Source organism: Halichondria panicea, chromosome 6, assembly GCF_963675165.1.
Source record: "Halichondria panicea chromosome 6, odHalPani1.1, whole genome shotgun sequence".
NCBI lineage: Eukaryota > Metazoa > Porifera > Demospongiae > Suberitida > Halichondriidae > Halichondria > Halichondria panicea.
In genome coordinates, this window is record NC_087382.1 from 4,996,340 (window position 1) to 5,013,032 (window position 16,693).

The following is a 16,693-nucleotide window of genomic DNA, read 5'->3' on the forward strand; positions in this document are numbered from 1 at the left end:
TGAACAAGTTACTGGCCACTTCACCACCTAAAATTAATGTAGTATTATATAATAATTCCAAGAAGAACTAACTGAACTACTTACCAACGTACCAACCCATCTTGTTTACCTTTTTGGTATTTGAGCGACTCAGCCAACCAGTACTAGTTTGTGCACCAAGCAGCGTGACAGTTCGATTTAATAACATTCAACTATGCATAGATCAACTAACAGTATGCACAATAACATAGACTGTAAATACAGTTACTAAGTACAAAAAGACAGTGGAGCAGCATACACAAATATATATTATATGCACAAAGGGCACCATGCTATACTACAGCACAAAGCAATAAAGAGAACTATACAAAAGAATTAATAGTAACAGGAACCTATGCTTGTACAAAACAATATACAACACAGGAACGTAAAGTATGGGAAAAGTGATTAACTCTAGCAAAGTCGTTACAAGTACTGAATCTTAGTCCACAAAACTCAATGAATATAATTGTGCAGATGGAGGGCTCACAAAAAACCAGAAAACGAAAACAAGTCCACAACATTCAATGAATATAATCGTGCAAGTGGAGGGCTCACAAAAAACCAGAAAATTAAAACAAACTAATAGGAGATAATTATACTAATGTTGTTCTTTTACGATATCGATGACAGTATGCGTGACTTCTTTAGGTGCATTATCTTGACGAGGGGGAGGGGCTAGTCTTCTGTAGTCCTCTGTAGTGAGGGGGGCTAGTACGTCCAGGGCAGGCTCTCTCAGTTGGTCGGGCCTCGTGGCTGGTCTGATGATGGGAGGAGTGATGTAACGATCAGGGTCAGCTTCTTCCATTGCTCCATCAGTGTAAGGTGGGTCCACTGGGTCTCTTTGTTCATAGTCCTCTACTATTTCAAATAATTCATCGTTATCATTTTCATCGGCTACCAGCTGATACATTTCGTGGTCATTGTTAGCTTGTCTGAGTCTTATGTCTGCAGCACCAGCTCGTAAGTTCCTTATAGTGTCCTCAACCTTTAGCCATGTATTGCTCTTCTTGAGTACGAATTCGTAAAAATGGTAGCAGAGTGTTATCGCAAAGATGATAAAGGATATAGCCATCGAAGTATTGGCTAGTGCTGACTGATCTTTCTTGGTATCTTTGACATAGAAGGTGCCAAATGCTAGACAGACAATATTGAGTAGATAGAGAGTTTCGAGAGAATCACGGAATGTGTTTTTATACAACCGATTATTCAGTAATTTCCAGCTGATTAGTCCAACTGATAGAACACCAGCTGATAGTACAGGGAGAGAAGTGTCCAAAGCCAAGGCAGTTATTAGATTATGAGCGATCAAAGAAAATAGGAGCAGTCCCACCCAGTAGCGATGTTTGGGAGTAAATGGAGCATGGTATGCGTCCATGAAGCCATTGTACTTCGTGTTCTTAGTCCATTTCATGAGCTTCCATTTTGAACAGCGAGAAAACCATTGTCCAAAGAAGAGCACTACAGTAAACAATATACCAGCAATTAAAATTATGGAGGAAAAAACAAACCGAGGGACGTGATCGGGAGAGAAATATTGCACATTGCCGTCATACACCCAAACTATATCACTTGAATTGCTGGGAAAATCCAACACCTTGGTTGCACCCTCTGGATAATCCAAGACCCTGTATTGTAATGCAGCAATGATAAACCGTAAGAGTTTGGAATAAGAGAGTAGGACGAGTGTGCCGAGGGCAGCAACTGGGTTTCTGTTAGAAAGGAGCTTTGCAAATGAGTCAAAGTACTTGCTCAAGATGATTATTAAGAACATCAGAAGAAACAAATAAGCAGGAAAGACAATCTGAAGGAGCACTTTTGCTTGAGCATTCATTCCATTATAAAAGCATGTTTCAATACCCAAGTCAAGATTCACCCACGATATAAAAACTGTCAAAGCGTTATGAAAAGGTATGAAAATAGGCTGATTTGCAGCTAATATATTAGTGTAGAAGATCAGCCCATGGATAGTGCCTGTTGCTACGGTAATGTTGAAAACGAGAATGAATGCAACTAGTACTATGCCTGCCAGGGCAAACGGGAGTAGCAGGAGAAGGTAAGAGTTTGAGCAGAGTTCACATCGTGAAGTACCTAACACAAGACTCAGTCCTGGTTCACATTCTCCACACAAGACACCACTTCGATTGTAGGCACATTGTTCGTCAGGGTTGCTTAGACTGATGTTGACTGGTTTTAGTACACAATAGTCAAATGTGCAGTTACTAACAACATACCCTGTTCCATTGGTGGTATTAGTCACTCCTATCCATATGTTGTTATTGCTTTCCAGCTTTATGGTCCCATTTTCCTCAGAACAGTTTGTTATCTGATATTCTTGTTGCAAGACTGGATCACAGTCACACTTGCACTCAATTGAAGACATGATTGGTTGGAGTCCAATGGGGCATTCACACTTTAGAAAATATATATTTAGAACTTGTCTTGAAATTCCCAAATTGTTACATGGACCCTCAGCATAGAGTTCCACTTGAGCAGAGCTGTCTTGTGAGAATACATTGTACTCCAATTCTGTGCACTGATAGCCAACTTTTTGTTGTGCTTGTCCTTCTTTGAGACGATCAACTCTACTGCTCTCAGTGATAACAGAACTGTGAATTATGGCATTATTCATTGGATTTCCAGCTTGGTCTACAGCCATAACACTGATTGTGAATGCTTGTCCTTTTCTAACAGAAATGGTTTGCTTGGTGGTGTTACACAACTTCACTCTGACAGCCTTCGAAGCTATCAATGAATAACGTACAGTATTGTTCAAGTACTCAAATCCATTGTCTGATGAAGAGAATTCGGCTGATACATCCACCGTACACCTGTCCAACAGACCTCCGTAAATATCTGCTCCTGACTGGGTAGCTGTGTTGTTAGTCAAAAAAGTGTTGCGATGATTGATTGACGTACTGATTAAACACTTTCTTTCTTCAGGTGAAGACGGGAGACCTGAGAGCAAATTTCTCACAATCTTAATAAAATTGATATCAAAACCATATAGATTTAGAGTTTGAATGAAGCATTCTGTTTGTGGCAAATCTTGTGCAGCAGTTACATCCTCTCCTCTACACACACCACTCTCAGTACTGTCTGCCACAAATATCCCCCCTCCATATTGAGCCGTGTTATTGTAGATTTCTAGTTTGACCAGCTTTTTACCAAGTTCTAGCTCCATGTCTTGTTTCAGAATATATATCTTGGAACTTTGTTGTAGATAAATTCCACCTCCACTGTTGTTTGCTGAGTTTGACTGTATGTGGACGTGAGCATGAGAAAAAGCCTTAATGTTTGAAGCAACTGCATAAATACCTCCTCCATTTTGAGCATCATTTCGATCTATAATACTCTCAAACAGTACTACAGGTTCCATTTCACTACATGTACACAGGACAAATTGACGATTAAATATACAACCAGTAGTGACCTTCGAATCAAATTTAATTTCGCTTGAGTATGCATAAATCCCACCACCATTTTGTGCTTTGTTATGAGAAATCTCTATTGGATAGTGAACAAAGAGTGTACTCTCTCTCAGAAACACACCTCCTCCAACAGTAGCTATATTGTTAGAAATGACCACTCCTTCTGCATTGATATAGATTTGACTCTGAACTGCTCTGATGGCTCCACCCTGCACACCACGATTGTTACTGAGAGTTGTGGGTCCATTAAACTCCACTCGACTGCTTAGAGCATACACAGGGTTTACATTATTGCTAACGTTGTTAACTCCCGTAAATGACAAATTAGAATGCACTACGTAAATGCTATTTTCACCCTCTAAATTGTCAAAATTTAATCTGCTTGTATTAGTAATTATCAAAGTTGAGATAGCAACCGCAATCACTTCATCTTGTTGGGTGGCTCTGTTGTTTGTGAGCACAGAGTCGGAAATGATCACAGTGCCATCAGCAACAAAAAACACTCCACCAACATCAGCACTGTTATTTTTAAACATAACTTTGGAGATAGATGTAGTTCCAGTATATACCAAAATCGCTCCACCAGAGGGTGCCTTGTTGTTTGTTAGCTCGCTATTGGATATGAGTAACTCTCCATTCAAAACCAAAATTGCTCCACCTGATCTTTCAGCACTGTTGTACGCTAGCTCACTGTCGGAGATTGAGACACTCCCAAACCAGATGTTAATTGCTCCACCATCAGATATAGCACTATTGTTTAGTAGCGCACAGTTGGAAATGAACCAACTATTTCTTAAGATGCTAATTGCTCCACCAAATTGAGCAATATTATCCATAAAGTTACAGAAACTGATTGAAACAACGTGTGCAAAAAAATCAATCGCTCCACCACTTTCAAGAGCGATATTATTTGTAAAGTTGCACAAACTGATTGAAACATTAACTGACAAACATAACATACAATTAATTGCTCCACCATTATAATAAGCGCTATTATTTGCAAAGTTGCATAAACTGATAGTCACATTTTCAGAGGACAAAAGCACTGCTCCACCATATGCACCAATATTGGAATCAAACCTTGAATTCTTAATAACAGTTTGATTAGATCGAATCTGCACTGCCCCACCATATGCAGCAATATTGGAATCAAACCTTGAATTATTAATAACAGTTTGATAAGATACAATTTTCACTGCACCACCATTGTTACTGAAGAAGTCACTATTTTCAATGTACACAGTATCAGCATCAATAATCAATGCTCTGTTTATAGTGTTGTTCACAAAGAGAACTTGTTCAATTCTCACAGTTACCGTACGAATGCCTGTGATCAAGAGTATACAAGCTTCCAACTTTAGCAATTGTATGTCTACCAAGTAGCATTCAACGATAAATATGAAGCCGGAACTACTTTCATCACTTGCTCTAGTGAAATGCAAATCTTCAATACTCAATGCACTGGTATTGAACAGCACTACACCAGTTTTGGTCAAATTGATAGTGGCATTTTGGCCAGCAATAATCACTTCTCTGAAATTACGAATGTGAAGTAGTTCATGATCACTTAATATATTATGATCTCCAGGTAGAAAGCTCAAGGTGAGATTATCTCCACCAGACAATAGGTCTGTTTGAACAAGCTGCTCGAGAGTGAAACAAGTTCCATTTTGATAGTCACGACACAAATCGGTTGAATCCACTGGCACAATGTGATAGTGCTCACTCCTGGTAACAGTAGCTAGAGTCAGTAGCAGGAGCAGCACCAGCCAGGTGTGCATGTTCTTTCCAATACTATAAGATTACAAGCATATTTAATTTACAATGCAGTATCGATATACTAGTGCTATTGCTGTTTCTTTTGATACTAACACTTAAAACAGGTACTGTCTACAACATCTATATATAGAGGTATAGAACATGTGGAAAAGATAATGGTCACCAGAAATTTAAGAATCATGCATGCAGTTTCTTTTCACGAGACAATCTTTAGTTAATAACGGCCAGCTTTGTACCCACATGCTGTGGTATACAGTTGATAAAAGCGATTTAACTCAAATAAAATTCCTGATACTACCAGTACCACAGTTATAAGCAGTCACTTAATTCCCTATAAGTTATTCTAGTAAACTTGCAATCTTCCTCTGGGAGGGTAACTTGGCTGTAACTACAACAGTAAGGATAAAATTATTAAGCACTATCCTAATCAGAACCTCCAAGTAGAAACTTCAAGTAGAAACTTCAGTATTAATTACCTGTATTTAATGATGATTTTCAGTATAAACAATGCGAAAAGGAGTACAAAAACCAAACATAGAAATGCTGTTTAGCGGCTTTTTACAATAGTCTCACTTGCCCCGCCCCTTTAATAAAGGGGCATGGCAAGTGAGATGAGTGAAGGGAAACATTATTACTAATTATCTAGCTAGAAGCCATGTTCACTCTTGATAGCACACAAAATTTGGAGATTTTACAACACATAGCTTCTCTTTTTTTTGTGGGTAGCTACAAACGAATCGCATTTATTGTAAATGAATGATTACAGTACATGATGGTATTTTATTGCTGTGGGGATATCATACTTCTTGAGTTATTGGCCGATTTGTTGATTTCCACTAGCCATCTTTGCAGAGGAACTTCTAAATTTTACATTTGAGACTCAGCAATATTAAAGATTAATAGCTCATTTTTTTAAGAGATAATTCGTAACACGGAGCTATTTTTGTGATTACGGTAGCTTTGAAGAATCATTGGAATTCTAAACGATTGAAACTACGTCCATATACAATCTTTACCAGGCCTAGTTGTCGACCTAGTGTTATTTTAGAGACAAATCGGCCTGGGAACGAGGCTAGTGTGAGACTAGTTGCACTGTACACAATAATTATACTGACTTCAGCACATGCAGCCTCAGACAACAGTAAGGTTGTGTGCTATACATACAGTCAAGGTAGATAAGAGTACTCTTATCTTTTATCTACTCTTGATACAGTATACACTTTCGTTAATCCGGTCACCCTTGGGACAGTGCAGCTTGGCCAGAATATCGAGGTGGCTGTATTTCAGAAAATAGCCACGACTCTACTTAGGTATATGGACTGGGACCAGAGGTACGACATGGGGTTTAGCTCACGTGGCTGCTATTTCTTGATTGAAGGCAAGAAATACGAAGAAGTCGTTAAAATCATTCCAATGATGACATTCAGCTGGTGGCAAGTAAGCGTCATAAAGAGACAAGTTTAGAGCATAAAACTTAATGAATTTTTTGCTGGCTAGTAGCTAGAGTTATACAAGTAGAGATTAGATTTGTTGTAAGAACCAAGGCTCAGATGTTGGCAGTAATCCTATCCTGAATACAGGCACAGAATACTTATTAAACACTCAAACACAGATAAAAATCAAAATCTAAGTGGTGGTTGAAACTGGTTGAAAAGCTATTTCACATCAGTATAAGCCCAGCAATCAACCATCTTGATCTTAGAAACGTCAAGTGTATTTCTTGAAAGATACGCCATAGATCTACCAAATCCACTATCAAAGTACACAGTCTTGAATGAATTATTCATGCACAAGTTAATGAGATTCATAATCCTTTTGGCTGGTCATGTGACCGTGTCGTACCTCCTCTGGACCTCTGCCTCTGGACTAGGACCCAGAGGAGGTCCGACAGGCGCGGTGCAGCTCAAGTAATTAGTCTTTGATTACTCTCGGCAAAAACATACGACGTGGGCGGGGCGTGGGTGGATAATTATTGCACCGCGCCTGTCGTACCTCCTCTGACTAGGACCAGAGGAGGTCGGACATCACTTATATTTTCAATAATTATGACCTTTTAATGAGATTCCAGGCCAAATTGCTTTTCGTGTTTGCTGACTCAGCAGTAGTGTCTTACTGTCTTCTGCTGGTCTCTATTTTAGCCGCCCTCTAAAAGTTGGGCGGCCTAATCGCGAGTCTATGTTATAGAGGGCGACTGATTCATGAGACAATATTTCTGCGCGGTTTCTGTCGCTGAATCTGTTGACAGCTAGTTGTGTTTGGTATCTATGATTACTGGACCTAACCCTATCAGCACATAATATCCATACTAGCTACGTAGATCCGTCTAGATTCAGTCATGTTCTACTGCTGAGTCAGCAAAAACGAAAAGCAATTTGGCCTGGAATGTCATTAAAAGGTCATAATTAGTGAAAGTTCAAGTGATGTCCGACCTCCTCTGGACTAGGACCTTCAATTATTGCTGAATCAGCTAAAACGCAGCCACGCCCACGATTTTTAATATGTTTGTGTGTAAAAATTCACTTATCTTTGTTAGTTCTAAAAACGGTGTTCTAAACCTAAGCCGGCATCGCCGCCCTCCCTGAAGCAGGACGGGAACCAAGCCTATCTACAGTTTTGTTCTGGTCTGTTACACAATAGCATTATGAATATCATTATTTTAAGTGGGTGTTAGCCAATAGCGATGAACATCACTTGTGTTGGCCACGCCTCTCAGTCAATCCAGCGTGTGCAAAATTCACACGTGGTATAAAGTTAAGTGGGTGTGATCGAATACTGCAATTTGATTGGAGCCGGTGGAATTCCACTAGCAAAACAAAACTGTAGATAAGCTTGGGTCCCGTCCTCCTTCCGTACAACAATCGAGGGCGGCGACGCCCGTCTATTCTAAACCTTCCTTTTAGCTCTTAATTCTCAGTGTATATAGGTAGTTCAAAGGCTTATGCGACACTTCCTCTGGGGTTCTATGTAGAGTAAGTGTATATTAGTTATTTTATTAGTCTCGCGGACCTAGCTGGCCAATTTCACCGTACAGAGTTGTGTTGACCGCGCCACAAATATCGTGGCGCTCTAAGTGGCTGATAAGTGTTTGTAGTAAGTTGTGAAACCGCACAGCTGCACTGCTAGCTAAAGTAGATCATAGATGTAGGAGAGAGGGATTGGAAACGGAAGTAGATTTCAATGTACTTCACATATGACCTCGATAAACATCCGCGCCTCGCTTAATGAGGGCTAATCTATTCCCCAGGAACTTCGCGGGTAACTGAGATTATTGCAAATCTAGGATTTTATGAGTTGTCACTAGTATTCTGTCAAGTTTTCCAGTATCCAGTGCAACTGTGCTTTATATAGATAGTGAATAACCATTATTCAAGCTCTATTTACCGTTGCAACTATCTTCTTCATTGAATTTAGGTAAGTTTAATCTTGTATTGTACACATTTATCCCTTTTTCTCTGAAATGATTAATGTTTAGGTCGTATACTTCAATATGCTTGTTGGTAAATCATGTGGTATCACCCCAAGCCAAAGAAAATTAGTCATACATCAGCTGGTAGAATTTAGTGCTAGAAAAAAGTTGAATTAAAGAGCACCACTAAAGATCCCTTTTTTGGGAATACGCTAAGCGTTACAGAAATTTTAATTTTAGGCATACATTCCCTTATGATTGGTGATCACCCCAAGAGCATTAGTTTTGGATCAGGTGGATGTATAGCTTTTGTGTGCATGAATGTGTAGTCACCTATTTTTACCTTATAATTGTTATTGGCCCGGTAGTAGATTGTGGTGAAGGGCCTGTAGGCCCGAGATATTTAACTACTACAAATGCTGTTTCATCTATATTTTATATAGCAATACCTCGCAAGCCAAAACTTACTGAGTACGCTGAAGAAAAGAAGACAGAAGAATACCCCTCCTCTCTACACCCCTACACGTCACCGCCCTCGTAAATGTTATCGGCTGTTCCGGCTATATATACACCCTTGTATACCTCACCAGCTTCTCTCCATCTAAGACTGTCTGATTAGAGTGCTAAACTAATCATAATTATAGCTGTATAATAATCATTTTTATCGTGTAAGTTTTTGTTAATGTTGTTCGGTTTGATCCCACTCGTTTTACACTTAGAAAGCAACTGGCAGTGCTGTGGAGTGTTTTTGCTGTCTCCAAGTGTATGTAATTATACTTAATGAATTGGAAATTGAAATGTACGCTCGCCAGCCTAGTATATATATATATAGTACAATTGATTAATCAAAAGTGAAAACAATAAATTATTATTAAGAAAGTTACATGGTGTATTATGTATCTTGTCGTATGAATGATCATGGTTATTGCCTCAAACTAGTGGACTTCTTGATGGTTTTCTTTTTCATTTAATTAAGTTGGCAGCAAAAGAGAAGCCTCTAAGTGTCACAAATACATTCACAATTTCAGGGAACTAAGCATCCTCTGATGATTTTATATCTACTGTGAAACAAGTATCCAATACCACTAGCTCTGCACATTCTCCTTACTATTACCATGTACCACCAATGCACTGTTGTGTTGATTGTGTCTCTTTCCCTCTTCTTTCACCGCTTATGCAATGAGTTTTCCTCATTTTGAGGCAAGAAAAGAAGACAAGAAAGCGAGGCGCGGATGTTTTCCGAGGCCCACTTCCGTTTCCAATCCCTCTCTCCTACATCTATGAGTAGATTTGGCAAATCTAATTATGTGGTTTCACACATCCGTCCTCCACCACTAACCACTTATCAATGCAAACAGCCACTTAGACCGCTGCACAAGTAGCTAATGTGTAATTTGCCAGACGATAATAATTATATCGGCTGGTCCACGAGACTATTATTTAGCTACGATAGCCTCCTTCACCGGCCTGCTATCGACTGCTTGCGCATGCGCCAAATTATTGGATATTTTTTCCCGTAAAATTTCCTATAATACAGAATTCATCAGAGAAAATATCCTAAAAGTCATACACAGAGCTATATAGAGCTAGCTAGCTAGAGACAGAGCTGCGTAGGTTTGTTGTACAGCTATTTTCTTCTGATAGAATCAGTAGCAGTAGTATAGTAGACTTTCACCAAAGTTAATGTTAAATGGGCGTGGTCTGTCCATATAGGCTCTTGTCAGCTTTCACTCCGTTCAGACGATTGTCATCCACACTGTTGCAGGCTATGAGTCTTTTGTGAACATAGCAGGCTAAGGGTAGCTATCAGATAATGCTATCCGATGGGCTAGAAACCTTCAATCGAACTTTCTATCTACTTCCTTCAATCCACTTCCTTTCGTTGTGATGTCATAGTTTTACTGAGCATTTACGATGTTACAGTTGAGCCTCGGTTATCCGAATCCCGGTTATCCGAATCCTCGATTATCCGAATGCTAGAGCATAGTGCAATCTGAGCATGCGCAGTAGGAAATTGCCCACGTGGCTGGCAAAAAGCCAGCTTTTGATTATCCGAATATTTCACTTACCCGAATGGGCCCAGGGACAAAGGTGTTCGGATAACCGAGGCTCAACTGTATATCCAAAGCCCCCAGATACCGGGGGATATTAGCGCATGCGCAAGCAGTCGATACCAGGCCCACTTCCTTAAGTGAAGTGCGGCCTGGGATCGAGGCTAGAGCTACGACGGTCGAGACTAATTACTACGTAGCCAATATCTGGCATAATTTATTGCATGGTGATTATGCAATAACTGATTTATTGCGTGGGAGAAGCAATATAGTTATAGATTCATGTGTTCTGCATTCCTTATTTTGATACCACAAAAAGTGAGTTGTAGGAACAATATAAAAGAGATCTTCCAATTTTCGTCCAAGCTTTTGGCTGTGCAAATATATTGCACTGCGGTAACTTGTTAGCTTTGATGTACCTGGCTTCACTGTGCAATATGCCATATATTTGCACTGTGGTTTCTTTGATCTTTTGCTGAAACATGCAACTATAAAATAGCCTATAAAAATAATTATTGCCGTCAGCTGTAAGACTATAAGTCTTGTGCAAAATCTCACCTTTGGCCAAATAAGTGGCTCCCTCCCTTTGGAAATATCTGCATAAGCCTTTGAACTACCTACTACACTAAGAATTAAGGGCTAAAAGGAAGGTTTAGAACACCGTTTTTAGAACTAAGTGAATTTTTACACATTAAAAATCGTGGGCTCTCTACGTACATGTATTTTATCTGCCAAACCACAAAACGTCATAATGGCTGTAATAATATAGCCGTACATGCATTGAAAACCTAGCACCGTCCTTATACTGGCCAGTACTGGCTGCCACGTGTGTAGCCAGTCTTGTCTTCTAAAGAATTAGATACACTTGGTAGCATGTAACAATATCCTTATACACAGCAAAATACAAACCTTGAGAAAACCACTATTAATTATAGTGTACACAGTTCCCGGGACCACATGCACTATATATATAAGGCTCTGTACACCGACACACTGCAGGTCAGAGTAGCATTTCGATCTGCTCTTTGCTTTTAAAATGTGAGTTGAAACAGTATATAAACAACCATAATCATAGTATTTATTTGCAGAGTGTAAGATTATCCATGCATGCACTCATAAACTGCTACGCAAAGTCTTTGCACAGTTCTTTGTGCATTGCCACCTTTATAGAGTGATCATCAAACTGTCATATTCACTGAACGCCCTCAAAACAATATGAGCATTAGAACTGTGCTTTGCAGCTCACTATACATTTCTCTCATGCATGCATGCAGCTGCTATCGTATTACTAGAATGTTTTGCGAGCATCAAACATTTGTGAATTTTGCGATACAATTAAGCAACAATAAAATCCGCAAAACCTATACTAGTAAATACACACGATCATTGCCAAAACGCAATAGTTAGATCGCAAAGGGTCAACTTTTCTGCTGATTTTGCTCATTCGCAAAGGTTTTTCACCCGCAAAATATTCTAGTAATACGGTATCCATCCATTCATGAACATTTCTATACTGAACAGAATAATGGTCACAAGGCTTATGCACATAAATTATAATTATTATCACGGTCATAGATCTATAGATTTAGCACACTTACCTATACAATTATAGATACTGTACTTTTCACCAACAGACACAAGGAGCACAATGCACAGATTGGTATAGCAGACGCCAAAGACTGATAATTAAAGCTATAAGAAAGCTGTAGCAGATAACTGTAATACTGGTCAGATATTTGTTACACTGCATGCATGGTCAGATAATTGTGAACAGCCTGTATAGATCTATTATATAGAAGATAATTTTGTGTGAGCAACCATATAAAGTTGTCAAAAATCCCTACCTATAGATCTACTATAGGAAAACATCACAATGTCTAATATTGTTTTTGACTGAAACACTTGTACCAGAGCCAATCAAATGAGAAGAGCTATGAATACACAAGCCCCATGATGCAGTATTGATGTAAGCCTTCACCTTCAAAGAATGGGTGGACAGATGGTGGGATTCTATTGTAAGTGTCAAACCATACCAGTGTGCAGGAGGGTAGGAGGTATTAAGTGGTATCCAGCGGCCATCAGTAACTCATGCCAAATTTTAAAAATGGGAAAGATGTTTGTCTGGTCAGAACACTAATTTTTCAACCCCTCCACACACATGCACACACTGTGATAGAATGGCTTAGGAATAAAACCCTCAGCTCAAATAAGTGTCTATATATAGCTCTCCGTTATGGAAATGTGCTTGGAATTAATGGAGGTTCATCATAATTATTTTATGCAAAACGCACAGTTATTCTATATAAACCATGTAAGCACGGTCTGCTGTACATTATGCCATTAGGGTGTTTGGTGTAATAGCTAACTTTTGCCTCAACCACCCTGCCCAGTCATGCAGTCAGTCTGTCTGGCATTCCTATAGCTCCATTATATAGCTTCTCAATCACAGCCCTGGTATATGAATCACCTTACCGTACTTCAACCAATCTCCTTATAGCTATAAATGGTGTTAATGAATAGTGTGTGTCGCTTTATTTCTAGTGTTTGTATTGCCATGATTATATTGCTTTATAGTGTATCCCTTTCCAGGTCAATCGCACAATCTGGAACAGTTCCATCACTTCAGTAAGTTCAGTTTGCATCTGAGCCCAACCCACCAAATTAGCTTGATTTTATCGCCGCCCCCAATGAAGTGGCTATGGCTTAGTAGAGATGGCATGGGTCAATGGTTGTGCACAAACTAATCATCGATTTTATGCCTTGCTGCTGCCTCGATGGAAGTATGTGTGGCCTTTAAAAGCTGCACTCTGGTCAACTAAGCTGCTTAGCAAGCATGTAGACTATTGTAGTGCTTGTGTCCACTTGTGAAGTGCCTGAGTACACAAATGGCTTGCTGCTTTGTCTTTGAAAATATTCTATGGCTACCAAGATAGTCCAGAGGGTCTACCAATGGATACTACTCAGTCCTACATGCTGTATAGCTGGTTTTAAACATTTTTTTTTTATGGAACAGCTTGTACTATGAACACCTATTGATTAGAAGCTGTTATCCAACCCATTAACAACTGAGTAGTAGTAAACACTCTCAGGGGCAGATCCAGGGGTATGGAATAGGGAGCTCACCCCTCCCTACCTCCTAAGAACCTTCATCTATTATATATAGTGATCTATCAGCTACTTAGCTAGCTAGCTCACTCAGATCACAATGTAGCTAGGCGACATTATCCATTATCATGAGACCACACTCAGTTTGATACTGAGCATGACTGATGAGTCATGTAGAAAACACAAAAATAGATCCATGTTTTCCCCCCTACCAAAATTCCTGTATCCGCCCCTGACTCTTTGATGCCTGCGGTACATGCACTGTGCACATTTTGTGTGCGTGTGCTTGCACTTGACAAACCATTTTTACAACTTCAGACAACCCAGTTCCAATGTGGTCCAGTAGTTTTAGTGAATCTGATCTTCACAATGTGAATGTGATTCAAGTGCATGTGTCACAGTAGTGTTCTATAAAAGAGAGAGCCCTTTAAGGCTGGAGGGTGGGCTTTAGGCTGACCACAAGCCAATGTACCCTAGGGTACATGGCATTTGTACCCTCGAGTATACTGAGAGTTTCAATGGATGTTCCTTAGTGTGTTAGAGCACATCATGGTACAAGTTAATTGTATTAATAAGTTCACTTTTGTTTGATACACGTAATTAGCGGAGTATATTGAAGTGCAGAACCCTCTATATAGGTGCTATATAGTTGGTGTTGTATAAAGTTCCATAAATTATTTAGAGTAGATATACTAGCTTGCATAATGCAAGTCAAAAACAGTTTACACAATTTGTCTGCCGAGCACACAGTATAATTTTGCCACACAAGTGTGATGTATTTTTTATTGTTAAAATCAGTATATGATCATGCTTGGAGAGCCTCACCCACTAAACTGCAAGACATCGTTTGATCGTGGACTAGTTGGGCGCCCAACTAATCGTGCACAGCTTAGTGCAAGAAACTGAATTCTATTCATGATTTATTTCAAGCCATAGCTGTAGTAGTTTTGAGCTTCTTTGGGTAATCCCAGCTCAGGAGCAGCAACCTTGAAATCTGAGAGCTATAGTCAAATTTTCCGTTGCTGATTTGGCTCATTCACAAAAGGTTTTTCACTTGAGAAATATAACGGAAAATAAAAAGCATAGACAAAGGAAGTAGCTAAGTAATTAATTGGTACGTTTCTTTGAGTCCTCTTCATACAATCATCCTCCAACTAGAGCAGCAAGTAAAAATGCTGAATATCATGTTTCTTTAAACGGACCTCCATCAGATTACGTAAGAAAAACAGTAAAATTCTCCTCGATCTCCTCTAGCCCTGTTCAAGTAATCTTATGTAACAATTTACAAAGTGAATATAACATTACTTATACAAGAAAAGGACATCCGTTTAAAATCAGTGCTATGGCTGTTGACCAAGTTGGAATTCCAATAAATGCCACGATTCGCAGTTCTGTTATCACTGAGAGTAATGTTGGTAGGTTGAACAAAGAGTTGGCAATCAGTGCACAGAAGTAGAGTACAATGTATTCTCACAAGACAACTCTGCTCAAGTAGAACTCTATGCTGATGGTCCATGCATCAATTTAGGAATATCAAGACATCTCATAAATATTTCTTTTCTACCCTGCATATGCCCGATTGGACTAAAACCAATTGATTCCGATATTGAGTGCAAATGTGACTGTGATCCAGACTTGCAAAAATATCAGATAACAAACTGTTCTGAAGAAAATGGGACCATAAGGTGGAAAGTTATAACAACATTATTATGGATAAAAGTCATAAATACTACCAACGAAACAGGGTATGTTGTTAGTAACTGTGCATTTGACTATTGTGTAGAAAAACCAGTCAACATCAGTCTAAGCAACCCTGATGAACAATGTGCCTACGATCGAAGTGGTGTCTTGTGTGGAGAATGTGAACCAGGACTCAGTCTTGTGTTGGCTACATCAAACTGTAAAGAATGCTCTAATCTATACCTTCTTCTACTAATACCATTTGCGCTAGCTGGCATATTGTTAGTTGCTTTAATTCTCGTGCTAAACATCACTATAGCAACTGAAAAAATTCATGGCCTCATTTTCTATGCCAACATACTAACGGCAAATGGAGAGATTTTCTTTCCTAAACTAAACAACTTTTTAACAGTGTTCATATCATAGGTGAATCTTGATTTAGGAATTGAGACATGTTTTTACAATGGAATGACCTCTCAAGCAAAGGTGCTCCTTCAACTTGTCTTTCCTGCTTATTTGTTTCTTTTAATGTTCTTAACAATCATTTTGAGCAAGTACTTTGGCTCATTTGCAAAGCTCCTCTCCAACAGGAATCCAGTTGCTGCCCTAGGCACACTCATCCTACTCTCTTATTCAAAATTCCTACGATTTATTATTGCTGCACTACAATACAGGGACTTGGATTATCCTGATCATTCAAATAGTGTAGTTTGGCTATACGACGGCAATGTGAAATACTTCACTCCCAAACACATTCCTCAATTCGTTGCTGCAGCCATAATCCTCATTGCTGATGGATTGTTCACTGTACTGCTCTTCTTTGGACAATGGTTTCCACACTGTTCTAACTTAAAGGTTATGATATGGACCAAAAATACAAGGTACATTGGCTTCATGGACACATACCATGCTCCGTTCACTCCCAAGCATCGCTACTGGGTGGGACTGCTCCTCTTTGCTCTAATTATCAACAATCTAGTAGCTTCCATGGCTCGAGATATTTATTTCCCTGTGTTATCATCTGGAGTTTTATCAGTTGGACTGACTGTCTGGAAACTATTGAATAATCGTTTGTATAAAAATAAGTTCTGTGATTCCCTCGAAACGTTCTATCTACTCAATATTGCTAGTCTAGCATTTGGCACCTTCTATGTCAAGAAAAGTCAGTCAGCACTAGCCAATACTTCGATTGCTATATCATTCACTCTATTTGTGACAACACT

At 39.2% G+C, this 16,693-nt stretch overlaps 1 protein-coding gene and 1 long non-coding RNA gene across 2 annotated transcripts; one reads left to right on the top strand and one right to left on the bottom strand.

Moving 5' to 3' along the window:
* Positions 1-405: 405 nt before the first annotated feature.
* Positions 406-4,110, bottom strand: LOC135337972 (uncharacterized). Its single transcript, XM_064533993.1, has one exon. The coding sequence runs from the start codon at positions 3,983-3,985 to the stop codon at positions 620-622; it is 3,366 nt and encodes a 1,121-aa protein (XP_064390063.1). The 5' UTR covers positions 3,986-4,110; the 3' UTR covers positions 406-619.
* Positions 4,111-8,352: 4,242 nt separating this feature from the next.
* LOC135336891 (uncharacterized) lies at positions 8,353-9,337 on the top strand. The gene is made up of 2 exons (XR_010394973.1): positions 8,353-8,639; positions 9,078-9,337. It is a non-coding gene; the product is annotated as an uncharacterized LOC135336891 (long non-coding RNA).
* Positions 9,338-16,693: the final 7,356 nt, after the last annotated feature.